This window comes from Chelonoidis abingdonii, chromosome 9, assembly GCF_003597395.2.
Source record: "Chelonoidis abingdonii isolate Lonesome George chromosome 9, CheloAbing_2.0, whole genome shotgun sequence".
NCBI lineage: Eukaryota > Metazoa > Chordata > Testudines > Testudinidae > Chelonoidis > Chelonoidis abingdonii.
The window spans coordinates 50,654,900-50,670,148 of NC_133777.1; the positions used below are offsets into that span (position 1 = coordinate 50,654,900).

Genomic DNA, 15,249 nt, shown 5'->3' on the forward strand with positions numbered 1-15,249 from the left:
AGGCCACCTAACCAGGTGGAAGAGGTGGATGAGGCTTTTTTTAAACAACTAACAAAATCATCCAAAGCCCAAGATTTGGTGGTGATGGGGGACTTCAACTATCCAGAAATATGTTGGGAAAATAACACAACGGGGCGCAGACTATCCAATAAGTTCTTGGACTGCATTGCAGACAACTTTTTATTTCAGAAGGTTGAAAAAGCTACTCAGGATGGGGAAGCTGTTCTAGATTTGATTTTAACAAATGGGGAGGAACTTGTCTATCAGGGATGGTCTAGACAGTATTTGGACCTGCCATAAGGGCAGGGGACTTGACTCGATGACCTCTCGAGGTCCCTTCCAGTCCTAGAATCTATGAATCTATGAATAACCACATCCACCAATTCCTTTAACACCCTCGGATGCAGCGCATCCAGCCCCATCGACTTGTGCTCATCCAGCTTTTCTAAATAGTCATGGACCACTTCTTTCTCCACAGAGGGCTGGTCACCTCCTCCCCATACTGTGCTGTGCAGTAGTCTGGGAGCTGACCTATTTTAAAAAAGGGTCCTGAGGTGATCCTGGCAATTACATGCTGGTAAGCCTAACTATGGTACCAGGCAAATTGTTTGAAAGTACCGTAAAGAAAAAAATTATTATATGCACAGATAAACATGATACGTTGGGGAAGAGTCAACATGCCTCACCAATCTATCAGAAGTTTTGGGAGAAGTCAACAAGAATGTAGGTAAGAGTGATCCAATCTATATAGAGTACTTTGACTTTCAGAAAGCCTTCAACAAGGTCACTCACCAAAGGTTTTTAAGCAAATTAAGCAGTCATGGGATAAGAGGGAAGATCCTTCCATGGCTCAATAACTGATTAAAAGATAGGAAACAAAGGGTAGGAATAAATGGTCAGTTTTCACAAAGGAAAGAGGTAAATAGCAGGGTCCCACAAGGATCTGTACTGGGACCTGTGCTGTTCAACATATTCATAAGTGATCTGGAAAAGGGAGTGAACAGTGCGTGGCAAAATTTGCGGACGATATAAAATTACTTGACAGTTAAGTCCAAAGCAGACTGCAAAGCCTTATTGTTTTTCATCATCCGTGTCATTAAGGCTGCTGTTGCTCTTGGATCAGTGATAGAATTATTTACATTGTTGAATCAACACAAAACTGTAGTGAGAATAAGTCTTAGTTCTATTGCTGGGATCTTTCTGGTTCTTATGGTAATGGCAAAGCTGGTGTGGCTTCAGGAATCTCAGCTTTATAGAAATATTTCTTTATAATTTATCTATCCTCATTTTATTTACCACTCCACTAATTTTTATGTTGTCTGTAAATTTTATTTGCAATGACTTTATATTTTCTTCCAAATCATCATAGGGCCAAGAACAGATCCCCCTGAAATCCCACTAGAAACATCCTCACAGAATCATAATTCCCTATTTACAATTAGTTTTGGCAATCTATCAGTTAACCAATTTTAAATCCATTTAATATGGGCCTCATTGATTCTGCATATTCCTAGGATAGCTGTTTATTTTTATCAGAATGACATGTGAGACTAAGTCAAATGCCTTGCAGAATTTTACGTATATTACGTCAATAGTTATTTTTATCAACCAAACATGTAATCTCATCAAAAAAATCTATGTCAAATTCGCTTGACAAGACCTATTACCCATAAAATCATTTTGATTTACATTAATTATGCTACCATCCATTAATTCTATACTGACTGAGTTCTATATCTGCCTTTCTATGATTTTGCGTAGGATCATTTTCAGGCTAACTGACCTGCACCCATCCAGGTTATCCCATTTATCCTTTTCAAATATTGGTATAGCATTAGCTTTTCTCCAGTCCTCTGGAACTTTCTCAGTATTCCAAGATTTGTTAAAAATCAACAGTAGTCGTTCAGAGACCTCCTCGCCATTTCTTTTAATACTCCTAGGTGCAGGTCATCCAGTTCAGAGTGGATGAGAGCCCTCACCTGTACTAGCCCCAATAGTGGTATAATCCAAAATAAGAATTCCATTGGCCTGATTAATAGAAAAAGATTATTAATAGAAAAAGACTATTACTTTACCCATTACTTGTTCTTGGGTTTTTAAAACAGCTTCTTAAATCTGCACATACCCAAGTCCATCTTAGTTAATAGTTATAATGAATAACATAATTGCATGAAATACTGTACCATGTCATATTTTGTGATTATTAATATAGTCAGAATTGTGCATTTTAATGATAGACGCAGAAAGATTCCTATGCAGATAGACGCAGAAAGATGCAGTAGACGCAGAAAGATTCCTAATGTTATAAAAGATTTTACATTATATGCAATGGTTTTAGGCAGCCAGCAGTTTGAGGTATTCCTGAAAGATTAATGAATAAATCCTAATAATAAGACTAACTTTGTACAGTATAGATTTATAAATGTTTTTTCCTTCTTTAGAATGAACGTGAACAGATCATGACCACAAATGTCTGGCTAAAACAGGTAACCATCCTGTGCGGATGCTATTGCCATGTATCAACACATTGCTTTCTTGTTGTCAGTATGACTTGACTGACACAAAATAACTTACGTCACTGCTGTACAATTCTTTCTCTAGGAATGGACTGACTATCGTTTGGCTTGGCAGCCCTCTGACTATGACGGCATAAAAAAGCTGAGAATCCCTTCTAAGCACATCTGGCTGCCAGACATTGTGCTTTACAATAAGTAAGTCTTGATACAAACAATGTTGCAAAGATTTTAAACAGAAACAAAAATCCTATTGATTTAGCAAGGAAAAAAAACACAAATCTTTTTCTATTGCAGGGAAAATAAGCTTACAGTAAGCTTAGAATATTATTTAAATGAATAATATTGTATACTTCACAGTGAAAAAATCTCTCCAAGGAAAAGTGGTAGATCCCTGTTCAAATCCCTTCTCATCAGGAAAAGGGGGAACTAGAACCAGTTGTCTCTCACATCCGGGGTGATTACCCTAACCATTGGGCTAAAGGTTATAAGGGTGTCTTCCTCCTTATCCTCCCAGCTGTTTTGTGTGGAATTAGGTGGCCTCTGAGCCCACATATTGGATCAGGTCCTGCACTCAATTTAGGTGCCAGAACATGTCTTCCTCCCACTTCATGGATCACTAGCACAGAAAGGCAGTTCCCTGCAGCCCAGACTTAAGAACCTCTCTCTGAGAGCAAAGCTGGGCAGAGAAGACACTCCTCTGGTCAGCATCTCCCAGTGCCTAGTATAGGTGGTTTCCCACCTAGCATACTGGCTTTTGTGGATTGTATTCTAAGGAACCTTTCTCTCCCCATTCATTGTATAGAGTGCCAGGTGCCTAACTCAGGTTTTGTGGGTCACAGTGTTGTTTCTGTGAGTTTCTAGACACCTAAAAGTTCTGCGTTGTGATGCTTAGGGTCACACCTAGGGTCCTTTGTAGATCCAGGCTGATAGAACTAGCATGAAGAGATAAAATGAATAAGGTAAAGAGATGCTAAATTACTCAATACCAGATGACTGGTAATGGATTAAGAGCCTTACACTTCTATGCTGCTAGTTGTAATTGCCCCAAGCTGTCAGTGATTCAAACATGCTTGCCTCTGGTGGCTGTTAATTACCTACATAAAATGGCTTTGATGGTCTCAGTTGACTTCTATTCTCTGGAGTTGTCAGACTGGCACCTTTAAACTGTAACAGATTAGGAGATTTCTATATATTTATATAATTATATATATACTCTGCACATCAGTACTCTGTGTCACACACGCTGTATTGATGTGCAGAATTTATTTGGCTGTTTATTTGTTTCACACTTTACTTAGAAGAAAAATATTAATACTTACATGGCTCTTTTCCTCTTCAAGGAGCTTTATTAACAGTAAATAATTGCTTATGCCTATTTCTAAAAATTATGGCATATAATTTCTGCTTCAGTAAGTAGGTGCAACTCAGTTGAAGTCAATGGAGCTATTTACATCAGTGGTGAATCTGATCTGAGTTTTTTGCTCAAGATAGAGTGCCTCTAAATTATATATTTCCCCCCTTATTTTCTTTAATAAAAATGAAAAGGAAAAATATAAAAAGTACTATAGTTCAGACAATTTCTCTCTTACTATATTTTCTCTCATCTAACTTTAAAAACTGACTAACCCAGTTTTATTAAAAATGACTGTCCTACTCAAGGTTTTATTCATGTGTTTGTTAATTTACAGACAAATACAGTGATGAATAGTTACTCTTTTCTAGTCTCACCGTGTCCTTCAATAACAGGATCAGTTAAGTTTAACAACTGATACTTATTTGGGAAATAGCGCTGCTTGAGTGAATGACATTTTTAAGCAAAATAATCTTGGGATCATTTTAACAGCCTTTTCCATTAAATCTCAGACTGATTATACTTTCAGGAATATTTATTTGTAGTCATGCCATTTTGCATTGCTGCCCTAACAAATATCATAAGCTAAGCGGCGTCAAGCTGTTAGTCCAAGAAGCACTAAAGTGCGTCAGGAAGTGATGTTCACCATTACTTAGGGAACACTCTTCCCACTGAACCAGTGACCCACCTCAGTGATGGAGGACACTCTTCCGGTACAGGTTTCAGAGTAGCAGCCGTGTTAGTCTGTATCCGCAAAAAGAACAGGAGTACTTGTGGCACCTTAGAGACTAACAAATTTATTTCAGCGTGAGCTTTCGTGAGCTACAGCTCACTTCTTCAGATGCACAGAATGGAACACACAGACAGGAGATATTTATACATAAGAGAACATGAAAGGTGGAAGTATGCATACCAACAGGACAAGTCTAATCAATTGAGTGAGTGTATCGTCAGCAGGAAATAAAAAGAAGAAAAAATGTCTTATTGAATGATAAGTAAGAATGACCATAAGAACGCTGTGTAGGAGAACTTAACGATAGCGCAGAATAATAGATTCAACTTCTTGTAATGACCCAGCCATCCCCTTTCAGCAGTCTCTGTTTAAGGCCATGAGTTAATTGTGTCTAATTTGCATATTTAATTCGAGTCAGCTCAGTCTCTCTTATGGAGTCTGGTTTTGAAGCTTTGTTTTGTGCCAAACTGCTACATTCAAGGTTTTTGTCATTGAGTGGGAGAGAGGTTGAAGTGTTCTCCCACTGGTTTTTGAATGTTATGATTCCTGGATCGTCAGATCTTTGCTGTCCATTTTCTTTGCTGAAGAAGACTGTCCGGTTTGGCCAGATGTAACATGGCAGAGGGCATTGCTGGCACATTGATGGCACTGTTATCCGTTGGATAATTTCGTCCGCAAGTGACACTGAACCACCCTGATGAGCGTGCGCTTGATGTGATTAGTCCTCTAAGGGTGGTTATGTACTTTGGAAATCGAGTATGTGACAGAGCTGCATTCGGCTTTGGTTGCAAGATAGGTTCCTGGGTTAGTGTTTATGTTGTATGGTGTGCGGCTGCTGGCTGAAATATTCTTGTTTCAAGTGGGAGGCGACTGCTATAAGCGAGGCTGCGCCTGTCTCTCCAGGATCTAGGAGAGTGAGGATATCATTAAGGAATGGTTGTAATCTTTGATTGATGCGCTGGAGATTTTAGTTGGGGGGCGTAAGTGATGGCTAGTGGCGTGCTTGTTATTTTCTTGTTGGGCCTGTCCGTAGTAGTAGGCTTCTGGACACTCTGTCTGGCTCTGTCAATCTGTGTTTTTTTACTTCAGCAGGTGGGTATTGTGTATAAATATCTCCTGTCTGTGTGTTCCATTCTGTGCATCTGAAGAAGTGAGCTGTAGCTCACGAAAGCTCACGCTGAAATAAATTTGTTAGTCTCTAAGGTGCCACAAGTACTCCTGTTCTTTTTGCGGATACAGACTAACACGGCTGCTACTCTGAAACCTGTACCGGAAGAGTGTCCTCCATCACTGAGGTGGGTCACTGGTTCAGTGGGAAGAGTGTTCCCTAAGTAATGGTGAACATCACTTCCTGACGCACTTGTTCTTTCTTCTGGTACAGTTTTAGTCTTTTGGATGAGACACAAAACCAAGAGAATTTGTGGGCACTAAAAATCCCACAGGAGTAAGAGCAGGAGTTGTAATCAAAATTATCCTGCCTAAATTACAGCTCATGTAATTGCATTCATTCTGCCTCTGTTCCCCCTGTATTCCCAAGTGAATATAGCATTCTTCTTCACTTCCTGCTCAAAACTGCTTAAAAGTGTTACCATGTGGTGTTAATGGCTCTGTTCCAAAGCAAAGATAGCTGCATTTTGGTGATGGGTGATCTTAGTTTTACATCTCTGTACACATCCCAATGGGGTGTAATAATGCATAATTAATTGTTTATAAAATACTTGGTGATTATTGGATGAAACAGACCCTAGACATACACATTATCATTAATAAATTACATTGTCTAAATATTGGCAAAAAGTTGAAAAATGTGTACGTAGTTTTCATTGTCAAGTTATAAATACCTGAGGATTGGGTTTTATCACTGAAAGGGGACAGAAGTTTAATTCTAGCAGAGATAGTGGGACCTCTTTTGGATTCAGCAGAGGGGGCTGAGAATGTACTAGTTTGTCCTTTTCTGTATTTTGAACCCATGTTCTGTCTCGTCACCGTTTCTTTATTTTTTCTCCCATTTCCTCAGCGCGGATGGTACATATGAAGTTTCCGTGTATACAAATGCGATTGTAAGTAACAATGGAAGCATTTTCTGGTTGCCTCCAGCCATCTACAAGAGTGCCTGCAGGATTGAGGTGAAGCATTTCCCATTTGATCAACAAAACTGCACACTGAAGTTCCGCTCTTGGACATACGATCACACAGAAATTGATATGGTACTTATAACTTCCATGGCAAGCATGGATGACTTTACACCAAGCGGAGAATGGGATATTGTAGCACTTCCAGGAAGAAGGACTGTAAACCCCTTAGACCCAAAGTATGTTGATGTGACATATGACTTTATTATTAAAAGGAAACCTCTTTTTTATACCATCAATCTTATAATTCCCTGTGTGCTTATTACATCATTGGCTATCCTGGTGTTCTACCTGCCTTCAGACTGTGGGGAAAAGATGACCTTATGCATATCTGTACTGCTTGCCTTGACTGTGTTCTTATTGCTGATTTCCAAAATTGTCCCTCCAACATCACTGGATGTCCCATTGATTGGGAAGTATCTGATGTTTACAATGGTATTAGTAACATTCTCAATAGTTACCAGTGTATGTGTACTGAATGTCCATCACAGATCTCCCAGCACCCACACTATGCCCCCATGGGTAAAGGTGGTTTTCCTTCAGAAACTTCCAACTTTTCTGTTCATGAAACGCCCAGAGAATAACTCTGCAAGGCAAAGGTTAAGCAAGCACAGAAAGAATAAATCTGATCATCTATGCACTGATCCAGCTGACCTGTACAAAAACTCCACCTACTTTGTGAACACAGCCTCTGCCAAAAAATACGATTTGAAAGTTACTGAGAATCTGGATAACATCAGTGGCCATCAAGATTTTAGGTTAAGATCTTCAATGAAGTTTTCTCCAGAAGTCCAAGAAACGATTGATGGAGTCAGTTTTATAGCAAACCACATGAAAAATGAGGACAACGACCAGAGTGTAAGTAACAGGAGAAATCATTCCCATCTTTCCAAACCCGTTTTCTTTCCTTTGATGTCTCAAATAAGTGTATTCTTCTTCAGAAGAGAAATAAGTACCGAACGCTCTTCCTTAGTGCTAATTTTTATAGAGATCCTAGTCAATCACTGTGTAGTAATGCATTTCTTTTCCTATACATTTCCTGTGAATAACAATTTGATGAAGCTGATATTGTTCTAAAAAGCAGTGTGCCAGACAAGACTCTGAAGCCTACAAACATTTATTGCTTTGGGATGAGTTGAGATGGAGATGAGTTAATGTTAAACAAACTGTGTTTTCACATCACCAAGGTAACCGGGTGTAGACCCCAGCTAGTGTGTGGCAGGGAGAAGGTTAACATTCAATACCTGTTCAGAGGAAACACCATATAATTGGACCCATAATGAACGGACTGCAGGTAAGCCAGCCATGAGCATGGCTGGGTTCTGCTAGAGCAGAGGTGGGCAAACTACGGCTGGTGGGACCCTCCTGCCCAGCCCTTGAGCTCCCGGCTGGGAAGACTAGACCCTGGCCCTTTCCCTGCTGTTCCCCCTTCCTCACAGCTGCCAGCGCAATGCTCTGGGCACCAGGCTGCATGCTCCGACCAGAAAGCGCAGCTGCGGAGCCGTGGCCCGGCCCAGTGATCTGTGCTGTGTGGTGGCGTGGCTTGCTCCAGCCAGGAGGTGAGGCTGCCTGTCCTGGTGCTCTGGGCGGCATGACTGTAGCGCCACTAGCCACCAGTGCTCCGGGCAGTGTGGAAAGGGGGCAGGGAGTGGGGTTGGATAGAGGGCAGGGGAGTTTGGGGGAGTGGTCAGGGATGGGGGTATGGATAGGAGTTGGGTTGGTCAGAGGGCGGGGAACAGGGGGGTTGAATGGGGGCAGGCATTCTGCGGGGCAGGAAAGAGAGGGGGGATGGATGGGTGTGGTGGAGCAGTCAGGGGCTCTGGGGGTGGTCAGGGGACAGGGAATGCGGGGGTTGGATGGGGCAGGAGTTAGAGGGGCTGTCAGGGGTCAAGAAGTAGGAGGAGCTGGATAGGAGGCAGGGGCAGGGGCCAGGACATGCCTGGCTGTTTGGGGAAGCACAGCCTCCCCTAACCAGGCCTCCATACAATTTTGGAAACCTGATGTGGCCCTTAGGCCAAAACGTTTGCCCGCCCCTGTGCTAGAGTAAGTTACTTAGGGCTGGGCTACACAAAGTAGTTTAACTAAATGGGTTTAGAAATGCATTTAGTTAGATTGGCACAAACCCCTTCTAGGAACACTATTATTTTGGACTAAAAGTGCCCTCTATCAATTAGCTCTCCATACCCTGTTTGGGTGGTTGACACATGGTGGTCATTATGCTGCCTCCCAACACCATTCAGAACTTTCTGGCAAGAGTGTGGCTAGAACCATGATATTCATACTGCAAAAGCTGAGGCTTCTTTCATTTGAGCAAAAGGAGACCCTCCATCAGCTATAAGCAGTATAGGACCCATGACACACATTTGAGCAGTTCTGCTGCCATCCTGTAGTGGTACATAGAGACACATTCCATTAGCTAGTACATTAAAGTTCAGAGAAGTATCCATTGAATAATGTTCAGCAAAACTCAGAAGGCTCAGATGAACACCCATGAATTTCCCCAACACCTACCCCGCAACCATGAAAAATTTCCTACCCTCCTCTTCCCCAACGCCCAATCTAGCCTTCGGTTCTCCATTACTACTCTGTCTTCCTCTTTTCTTTTTAATATATAGGTTAAGTAGTCTGAAAGCCTGGCTCCTTTTTAACTTCAGATCTTGCAGGAGCCCCTCATGAAGCCACACTGTTGACTTTCTTGCATTTTCAAGGAACTAATTACTGGTCAACAGAAAAAAGAAAGATCAGATGCTAAATCTGTAAACATAGCCTTAAGTTTAAACAAACTGAAATGGACTTGATGTGTGCAAATGCTGAAAAATGCTGAAAAGGTGTTTCAATACTATCTGTGCTTTTGTAAAGAACTTGTCCTGGATATTAAAAAAAAGAGTGCAGGGTACTGGACTAGATGACCTCCCAAGGTCCCTTCCAGTCCTATGATTCACAAACTCCCTGTCCTAACCCTAGACTAAAGAGCAATTATCCAAGGTATTGTAAGTTAGACATTAATTAAATGCTTTCTGCACACAGATCCATTGACATTAACTTAAAGTGCCTAGTTAGAAACCATTGTTTTCTAGATTCAAAATTCTAATCTCCGCTTTTTCCATTAATTTCATGGTCTGATAACGACTGTTCATGTACTTACAGTATAGTCTCTTCTCAGAAGCATGTAACACCCATTAGCGGCAATGGGAGGTACATGTGTGCATTGATGGGGAAAATATGTAATGGTCTAGTACAAGGCAGGAGTCAATTGGGAAGTACTGTAAAGTCGTTAAGAGGAAGAGTTCCCATGTGTAACTAGAGTCAATTATAAAGGAAAAAATAAATGTGATTAAAAAAGATTAACACTTTCGCTTTACAACTCACTAGAATGCCTGCAGTCACTGTAGTGTAAGAACTGAATGTAAGGAGGGGGGTAAAATCCTGGCCTCATTAAAGTCAATGGCACACCCCCCATTGTGACTTCAGTGGGTCCGGGATCTCATCCACACTAGACAGGGATTTGAGTACAACCAGCAGTGCTAACATGTATTAAAACACTTGCATACTGAAAATCAAGATCAACTACAGAGTTCTTTTCTTAAAAGCAGTAAGTATTGTTCATTCCTGTTAATTGGGATGAATAGTATCAGCAAATTAAAATTCACACACAGGAGTTTACTGGATTATGCTGACGGTCTATCCAGTCTGGCACCAAGCATTCAGCAGTGATCAATACTTGATGCTTCAGAGCAAGGTGTAAACTATTTCTAGTGTTATTCACCAACTGTCCAGGACTGTATATGAAGGAAAATTCCTTCCTGACCCCTGTGGTGATCCTGAACCTTAAGATTTATTTTCTCTTATTTTCACATACAAACTACAAATATTGAGCATCAGCAAAAGAGATGGAGATGAACATGGTAAACTGCTATGAATCTTTAACTGGCTTTTTCTTCCAGGTCATTGAAGATTGGAAGTATGTTGCCATGGTAGTGGACAGACTGTTTCTCTGGATATTCATCTTTGTTTGTGTCCTTGGGACTGTTGGGCTATTTCTCCAGCCACTTTTTCAAAACCATTCTGCTGCTGCAAGCACTTAACTCTCATTTAAAACTGTAAAATGCTTACATGGATGCTGAACCTGATTCTGCTCCCAGTTCCACTGGTGTAAATGCAAAGCGATACCAATGAAGTCAGTTGCGTTAGTCTGGATATACACTGGTGAACTGAGAGCAGAATTTGGCCTGCTGTGTTATCATGATGTAAGGAATTTTCTAGAAGACATTCTTTTCTTTTTTAATTTCATTACTTTTGATGAAATATTGGCTCTTTTTTCAATATGTTTAAACATTTTATAGAGAAATTTATTTATTTCTACAACTTGCCAGTTTTCCTCAGAGTGCACCAGGATCATTATTAAAATTATTAAAATTATGCCACCCTGGGAAAGACATCTTTCCATAAGATCCTGCAGTTCACACTGCACAATTTTGTTGTTTCAAGAAAAACAATTGCTACCGTATTTATTTCCTTAAAATGCATCAAAACTCTGTGTTTGGTTTATGGAGCCCAAATCAATATATGATAAACATATTTATACACTCTGTTCATTGGTGAAATCTAAATAAAATGTGAAAAACTCTCCTTTAAATAGCCTTACTTCCAAAACATTCCAGTAGCCTTTATAACTCAGAAAAGGGGAATTGCTTTACAGCACCACGAATCTGAAGCTCAACAGGGAAATGGTGACACAAGAGAGGTTGGACTGAAAGTTCCATCTATGGAAAGGAAAGCAGTGCTAAAATGGGGAAGAAACAGCAAAGAAGAATCAATCCAGATTGACCATCCTGTTTTACTGGAGTAAATTATTTTTGGGCATGAGTGTGGATTAAGGTATTTTACATTGCAATCCTCAGAAAATAGCTGAGAAAGTACATAAACATGTCTTAGGGACTGGAGATTTGGGGCCTGATTCTCCTACTACAGGATAGGACTTACCACCTACTGTCTTTATTAGCTGTTACTTACCCTGCTGCAGGAGAACTGCATTTTTTTTGTGTTGGAGCAGATAAGAGGCGATATGTCGATCCCCAAGAAATCGATTGCTACCCGCCGATACGGCCGGTAGTGAAGACGTACCCAAAGGTGCATCAGTGTTTCCATAGGAGATGCTCTAAACTGTTGTTTCTATGTGAGCTTAACAGAATACAGTAGAACTTCAGAGTTATGAACTGACCATTCACCCACACACCTCATTTGGAACCAGAAGTACACAATCAGAGTACACAATCGGGCAGAAGCAGAGACCAAAAGAAAAAAAAAAAGAGAGAGCAAATACAGTACAGTACAGTGTTAAACGTAAACTACTAAAAAATAAAGGGAAAGCAGCATTTTCCTTTCGTATAGAAGAGTTTCAAAGCTGTATTAAGGCAATGTTCAGCTGTAAACTTTTGAAAGAACCACCATAATGTTTTGTTCAAGTTACAAACATTTCAGAGACAGAGTTACAAACAACCTCCATTCCTGAGGTGTTCATTATTCTATGGTTCTACTGTAAAAGTTTAAACCTAGTAGATAATTCACAGATGAAGACACCATTAGCTTTACCAGACTTGGTTTCTGTATCAAAAACCAATTACCCCACTACATGCAACCTACTAAATAATGTACTTTCAGGAAACCACTGTGAGTGGTGTAGAGAAGCAGCGTGAAGACAGCTATATTCAACATGAATTGCAATGTTCTCCTTTTTCTGAGTGTGGTGGTACCTCAGGTTTCCCAACAGGAGATGTTGTGGCCATGTCCTTGTGACAATTTGCGGTCAAGACAATTTGTGAAAGGGTCAGGCCTGCTTACACCACCTGGAGAGAATGCATATGTACAGTAAGACAGGCAGGCCTCCCTGTACTCCAGGATTCTGCAGCTGCAGGGTTTTCACAGAACTGTGCTCTACAATCCAAGCTTTCATATAAAAAATGTTATTCTAGCCCTTATGGTTGTGGAAAAACTTTACAAGTGTAACCAGATGCCATGATGTTTGCCTAGTTCTGCTGACAACCCAAACCAAAAGCTGAGAAGTGTCAACAGTCCCCAACCATCTCAATAGGGGCTAATGCTGAAACCTAACAATGACAGTATAAATGCCAATATTAACTATCAAATTCTTTCAACCATTTTAGCAAAAATATTCAGCTAATCTGCTTATCCCACAATCCCAAACCACTTCCCCTGCTTTTCTGGGTCCCAAAAGCCCTAATTGTCCTCTACTCAGCAGCCAAAACCTCCAGTTTCTCCACTTACATTCTCTCTAATGCAGTGAAATGTTTTCAGTAAAAATTCTGCAGTACAATGGAGATCCAGGGACAGACTCAGGGCTTAAGTTACGCCAGGGCTTGGCAGTTCATAGCCCCGGCACCTCTAGGCTTGCTGCACCAGTTATGAATGTTAAAAAAATTGCTTGAGTCCCAGTGCCTCTTTCATTACAAATTAAGAACTGGACAGACTCCATCTGTTTTGCACCACTCTGGCAGTGTAAAGGGGAGAGACAGCCATACCCTAATAGGGCAGCAGAGAAGAAGACCCCCCAACAAAGCTTGACCAGACCCAGGGATCTGGCCTTGACAGCTTAAGAGCAGAATGAAATCCAGTTAGGTTAGTATAAAAAACAAACAACACAAGGGATGTCACACTAGAGCTGGCTCAGACTCTCCAGTCTGCCCTCTAGAAGGGCACAGAAACTAGAGCGCCTTTTCTGCAGAATAGCTCCAGCATATACCAGGACACACAGCATGAAACCTAAGAACAGCAATATAGGCATAACAGGAAATATGTTCCCCATCTGATCCCATCACCCCTGCACAACCTGTCTATACCACTGCCTTGACCCTGCAGTCTACAGCCAGTCTCTATGTGCACTATCCCATTGCCCCTAAAGCCAGTGCTGGTGCTAGCCCACTGGGGGCCCTAAGTAGGAATATTTTTGCCTTCTCCCCCACCAACACATAAGTAACGGGTGGGGGCTCAGGGCCCTAAGCAATTGCTCAGTCTGTTTATGCCTACCACCAGCTCTGCCTACGCTTGTCTCTGCTCACACACAACACACACCAGTCCTCACCTCTCTGCCTCACATCAGACTGCTTCCTCCATTCTCGCCATGCTGCTGGGTGCCAACATAGGGGTGGGTCACTGACAGGGCAGGAGAGTCTCTTTGCTCTTGGTTCTGGCACTTGGAGCCACCACAGTCCTCACTCCCAGCTAGCAGTTGCAGGGAAAGGCCTGCTGAGTCCCCCTAAGGTCTGAGCTGGAGCATGCTCAGGGCAGATAAAATCTTCAGCAAACTTAAAAGTCAACTAACAGTCACTACTGAGCATGTGCAAACTGCAAATTCACAGAGGTTTGTAATTTGGCCAGATTTTGGTGGATTTTCACAGGGATGGTACAAAATATATCTTTGGCACCAGATGACTTCCCTGCCCCCAAAAATGAAGGCACTAGAGATTCTCAATTTAACAGTTGTAAGAATTTTTTATCATGGACAAAACAATGTACTTTCCCCTAATCTTGTTCTCAGTAATGGCTGACCCATTTTTGCTGAAACTTTCAAAAGTAATTCAGCTTGTGATAAGACCTAGCACAGAAAATTTCAGCCCAAACAGTTAAGGTCTGGCCAAGCTTTAAGCAGGCTGTTATAAAAGAATGTTAGGCAATGCTCCTAGCTATTCCCATTAGAGCTGGTCAGAAAATATTTCCTCCCCTGCTCCCCCATGGAAAGTGTCAATAAAAATTTTAATTTTAATTTTTAATGGAAAATGTTGACTTTTCATCACAAATCAAAATATTTCCACTGACAATTGAAATAATCTGATTTAAACTGGCACTACAGTGCCTCATGCTCCCATTCTTCTCTATGGGTTGGACTTGGTTTTTCTGGGGGTTGTTTTTTCAATTAAATAAGGACATTTTACTTGGAAAGCAGACACCTCTCACAAAAACGTGTTCAGTCAAAAATTCTGTTAAAAAACAGTTTCAATAGAAAATTTTCAACCAGTCGTTGCTCTCATCCTAGTGGGGAAAGTCCCTGCCCAGGAGACTTGGAGACTGTTCCCTTTTCTTTTCAGAGCTACTTCAGCCTGAATTGACCAGGACTGGTCCAAAGGCCCCTGTTAGAAAATCACATGTAACATTTTTATGAGATGCTGCACACATGACACAGCTCCTGATCAATTTGTCTGGGACTGTGGTAGCAAAAGGCAAACAAGCAGGACAAGCAAGAGCGGTGGACAACAGCTGAATGTTGGCTTGTTGCAGGGGTAGCATGCAGCAATATCATGCTGTGGGGCAGAAGAATCCCTTTCCCCCTGCCTCATAATCTGAGCTGGATAGGGCTTCATTTCGAGAAGCATTTTTATAAAACACTTTGTTATGAAGAGCAAATGCCGTGTAGTTGTGTATAACTGCAGCTTCTGTTACTGCAGATATTCCTGGTTGGATGAGCTTTTCCCCTATCTGCACAAACCCTTCTTCTGCATAGTC

At 41.2% G+C, this 15,249-nt stretch overlaps 1 protein-coding gene across 1 annotated transcript in view; it reads left to right on the forward strand.

Moving 5' to 3' along the window:
- Positions 1-10,817, forward strand: part of CHRNB4 (cholinergic receptor nicotinic beta 4 subunit) — a 26,411-nt gene extending 15,594 nt beyond the window's left edge. The window contains exons 3-6 of the mRNA XM_032763055.1: positions 2,442-2,486; positions 2,602-2,711; positions 6,618-7,590; positions 10,677-10,817. Of these exons, the coding sequence (XP_032618946.1) occupies positions 2,442-2,486; positions 2,602-2,711; positions 6,618-7,590; positions 10,677-10,817 (1,269 nt within the window). The remainder of the gene's footprint in view (positions 1-2,441; positions 2,487-2,601; positions 2,712-6,617; positions 7,591-10,676) is intronic.
- The last annotated feature ends 4,432 nt before the right edge of the window (positions 10,818-15,249 follow it).